Genomic DNA, 4,823 nt, shown 5'->3' with positions numbered 1-4,823 from the left:
GCAGGTTGGCTATAGTAGAATAGCGAGTGAAGAGAGATACTACTCACCCAGAGATTCTGAAGTGAGTGAGTTGATTGCACGTGTGAGCGAGATGGAACGTGACTTGAGGTCAGTTAAGCAAGCCAGACCCGAAGTTGCCTCTGGTAGGGGAGAGAGAAATGATAGTCTTGGATACCAGAGCCAAGATGAAATGGTGAGGGTCTTGCTAGAGAAAGTGGAAGGAATGGAGAAAACGATGAGTGGTGTGAGCCAAGGTCCAGTTAATAAGAGTCCTCGGCCATCTCCTGTAGCAAAGTCACAGCAACCACCGCCAAATGGTAGAGTGAGTCCGCGTTCTCCAGCTCGTCAAGACTTCCCACGGAGATGTTTCAAATGTGGAGAGCCAGGGCATATGCAGAAGTCCTGTCCACAGCTAGCTGGTGAAAGGGTAGACCAGTGGAGTGAGTGTCGCAATTGTGGAGGCCGTGATTATATTTGGTGGCAATGTGAACGCCCGTTGGCATGTTTTGAGTGTCATCAGGAAGGACACATGTATCGGAATTGTCCTGCAAGATGGCAGGGAAACGAAACGAGGCCAAACCAATGGTCCTGGGGGAGGCCACCTATGAGGAGGGACCAAGGCTGGAGAACGAACCAATTTGCGAGACAGGGGAACAATCAGAGTCAGACACCGGGGAGACCGAACTTCTCACGGACATAAGAGAATTCGCCTTGGGGATAGGGGAGAATGAGCCCGGGGAAATAAAGGATCTATGGGTTTCAACTGTCATACAGGGAGAGAGAGTAATGCTTTGTGTTGATTCAGGGGCCTCCAAAGTAACATTAACACCAGAGCAGTACCGTCAGATCCCGCAGGCGAGACGACCACCATTGAAAGAAGAGAAAGTATACTTGAGACAGGCTGATGGGTCCAGAGTGCAGATAATGGGATCAGCCTACATGGAAGTGCAAGTGGGTAGTCATGTTGAGAGTGTACCAGTCTAAGTTGCACAAGTCAGCGATAACTTGCTGGGAACGAATTTCCTGAGGAAGTGCGGAGCTAAGATAGATTTTGATAGTCTGCAGCTGATAATCCGTGGCGAGAGAGTGGATTGTCGCACAAAAGATGACAAACCATTGTATTCAAAACTGGTTATGTCATCAGAGATTCGTATACCTGCGGAACATGAAATGGTGGTCCCTGCATGCTTGGCTGGTAACAGGAGAGGTAGCATGATGTGCTTGGTGGAACCCATAGATCAGGGGATAGAAGATGATGACTTGATGGTAGCCCGAGCCGTAGTAGACGCTAGCTCGGAAACCATACCAGTGAGAATCATGAATTTGGGCTCAGAGGAAAAGGTGCTTAAGGCGGGAAAGGTAGTTGCCCGTTTGCTCCAGATTGAGGAAGAAGACGTTGAGGTCGAATGCGAACAGTCGGTACGCAGATGTGAAGAATTAGGAGCAGAAGTGGAACTTCCAGAGCACCTGACAGAGTTGTATGAGCGATGTGCCACTGACTTAGAGCCTGAGGGGAAGAGGCAGATCTTCGAGTTGCTCGTCAAGTATCAGGACATATTCTCGAGAGGCGAGTATGACATAGGGCGTACCAAGTTGGTCCAGCATAGCATTGACACACAGGGTGCCCAGCCTATTAGACAGCCATTGAGACGCTCTTCACCTGAGCAGAGGACAGAAGTTGAGAGACAGGTGGCTGAGTTATTAGACAAGGGTCTGATACAACCTTCTGATAGTCCGTGGGCAAGTTCTTGTGAAGAAGAAGGATGGGTCAAAGAGGCTGTGTTTAGATTATAGGAAATTGAACGAAGCTTCCGTCAAAAGCGCTTATCCGCTTCCGCGGATTGACGACTCGCTCGATGCGCTAGGAGAGGCGAAGTTCTTTTCTACTTTGGACCTTGCGTCAGGACGAAGATGCCCGTGACAAGTCTGCATTCAGGACAACAAGTGGCCTGTATTCCTGGAATGTACTCCCCTTTGGGCTGTGTAACGCACCTGCCACATTCGAGAGGTTGATGGACAATGTGCTGGCAGGTCTGCGTTGGGAAGCGTTGATGGTCTACCTAGATGATGTCATTGTATTTGGCCGTACAATTGAAGAGTCCCTGAAAGTTTGAAGAAAAAAGTTGAAAAAAAAATGAAAAAAATTTCAAAAAAATATTTCAAAAAAAAATTTCAAAACATAAATTAAAAAAAAAAAAATTCAAAAAAAATTTCAAAAAAAAATTTCAAACATTTTTTTTTTACAAATTTTGAAAAAAAGAAGAACAAAAATAGAATTTTTTCAGAGTGACCCTTGACCCGGAAGTGACCTTTGACCCGTTTTTGTTCTAGAAACACCAAAATTTTAAAAATAAGTGAAAAAATTTGCCTAAAATAACGCGTCGTATCGGCCGTATTACGGAAGGTAACGGCGTCAAATTCAGTATATACGGTAAGGGGCGAATTACAAACTATCCGCGGGGGTCTAGGGGTCGAAAGGTCAAATCGCTTAAAAATTAATTTTGTCTAGGGAAATATCGTATTTTTCATTCTATACTACGTATCAAAGTAAAAAATTCGGGTTTTGACCTCGTGACATCTTGACCCGTAAGTGACCTTCGACTCAAACGCTTCGATCGCGTAAAAGAAGCGTAAATCGAGTCGATGAGCGAGGAGTGAGATGAGCGCAAAAAGGAGCGGTGAAATGAGTTGATGAGGCATCACGATATAGAACCGGATAAAACAGGTTAGAGCCGGATACAACTGATTATCCTATCCCACCACCACCACATATACGATAAAATGCTCCAATACTTCAAAATGCTTTGACCGCGTAATGAAATGCATCAAAGCGTAACGAAATGCGTCGATCGCGTAACTTAATGCGTCAACATGTAGCAAATTGCGTCTAAAATGCGTCATTGCGTCCTAAAAAGTAATAAAAGCGTAACAAATTGCTTAAAAATGCATCATTGCGGCGTGAAATGCGTCGAGGCGTAACGTGATTCTTTACGCAATTTAACTCTGACAAAATGGCGTACTTCCGATACAAAATGGCGGAACTTCAATTCACCTTTTCGGTAAATCCCATAAGCCTTTGCGAGTACACCTGAGAATTCGTCATTTGACGCCACGCCGACTTGCAATGCTCAGTAACGATGTTCGATAAACGATGTGCGCATCGACGCAGCTAGGTGTAACGTCAAATGACGAGGTCTCAGGTGTACTCGCAAAGGCTTATGGGATTTACCGAAAAGGTGAATTTCAAAATGGTGACACTTGACCCCCTTAACTATGACCTCGTGAATCATAGCGTATTGCGTCTTTTCATAACGAAATGCATCAAAACCGTAACAAATTGCGTCATTGTGTAACGAAATGCATCAAAATGTAACATATTGCGTCAAATTGCATCGATCGCGCGACGAAATGCGTAACGCGAAAGGAATGTAAGAGGTTTAAAATTGGGTTAATAACGAGTAAAAGAGTCGATTGTATTTTTTCTCTATTTTATTATATTGTGAAAAATACGGGAAATATTAAGCGAGGGTTAATCTTCGTCAACCTCTCCCATGACAGATTCCGAGACATTATCATCTTCATCGTACTGGAACAGCCCGTCGAATTTGGAGCTGTGTTTAGCCATCGTTCCCTTCACGGCTTTGTCCACCTCAGCCGTACGCCATTCTCCATTTTCTCCTCGAGATCATCCGCAATCTTCGTGTAAACTCTGTCGTCTTTGAGAAGCGCGTGGCTTCGTAGAAACGTGCTGTACCGTTCGAAAAAGTCGCGTTTTACTGCCCATACCGTTTTCAAATTGGCCTTTTCCCTCGCCATCTCCGGATCCATGTCGTCGCCGACGTACTTTTCGTATTTTGCCCTCCTCATGTCTTCCGTGGCTTCTTTAGCTCCCTCGTACCATTCCCGATAAGCCTCGTTGTCTTCCAGTTCGTCACCGGATTCTCTGTCCGAGACAACCTCCGAGTCGTTATCGTCGGACTCCTCCTCTTCCTCCTCCTCTTCGTCTTGTTCTTCAAGGTGTACGTGTCGCTTGTATCTCTCGAGATCGTACTTGCGCGAGAACGTCCTGCCGCACACGGAGCAAGGATAAGATTTAAAGGTATTCATGTTGAATCTTCGGAAGTTAGGATAGAAATGATCGATAGGTTTAAAATAACGAACTTATATATATATTCAGCTTTTGCGTTACGCTAATCATTACGCAATTGACACAGTTCTACGCATTTCATGACGCAATTGACGCATATTGCAGCGTAATGGACGCAATTTGCTACGCTTTTACGCATTTTGCTGCGTACTTGACGCATTTTAAGACGCAATGACGCATTTTTGACGCATTTCATTACGCAATCGACGCATTTCGTTACGCTTTGACGCATTTCATTACGCGATTGACGCATTGGTGTATTTTGTCGTATGTGATGGTGGTGGGAGGAGGGGATAGGAGAACCGGTTTTATCTGGTTCTAACTGGTTTCATCCAGTTCTATGTCACACCGATCATAAGTCATTTTATACGGGTACGTAGACACGTAGGGATCAAAGTTCGTCAAAGGGTCTCTCCGGGTCAAGCATCACTTCCCGGTCGAGGGTCGCTTCCGTGTAGCATGGTCAGGGCTTTTTAAAGTTTTACCTCGATACGTAGTCTCTCTAAGGTCACATTGCATACACGTATGCAGGTGTGGTTCGTATGAGAGTATGCCATCGAATGCGGTCAGCGGCAGCCCTGGTAGCCTCAGTGATGCTCAGGCCAGTGATAATTTTGATGTCGTTAAGCCAGCTCGCTGCAGGTCTGCCTCTCTTGCGTTTTCCCTTAACCATTCC

At 45.4% G+C, this 4,823-nt stretch overlaps 1 protein-coding gene across 1 annotated transcript; it reads left to right on the top strand.

Moving 5' to 3' along the window:
- Positions 1-1,134: 1,134 nt before the first annotated feature.
- LOC140138643 (uncharacterized) lies at positions 1,135-1,794 on the top strand. Its single transcript, XM_072160388.1, has one exon. It carries the CDS (start codon positions 1,135-1,137, stop codon positions 1,792-1,794), a length of 660 nt encoding a protein of 219 aa, XP_072016489.1.
- Positions 1,795-4,823: the final 3,029 nt, after the last annotated feature.

This window comes from Amphiura filiformis, chromosome 2, assembly GCF_039555335.1.
Source record: "Amphiura filiformis chromosome 2, Afil_fr2py, whole genome shotgun sequence".
Classification (NCBI taxonomy): Eukaryota; Metazoa; Echinodermata; class Ophiuroidea; order Amphilepidida; family Amphiuridae; genus Amphiura; species Amphiura filiformis.
This window is presented reverse-complemented; position numbering and strand designations above follow the sequence as displayed.

Excerpts from the sequence above, each read along its gene's own strand:
- LOC140138643 (XM_072160388.1), top strand. The coding sequence starts at position 1,135 with ATGTCATCAGAGATTCGTATACCTGCGGAACATGAAATGGTGGTCCCT.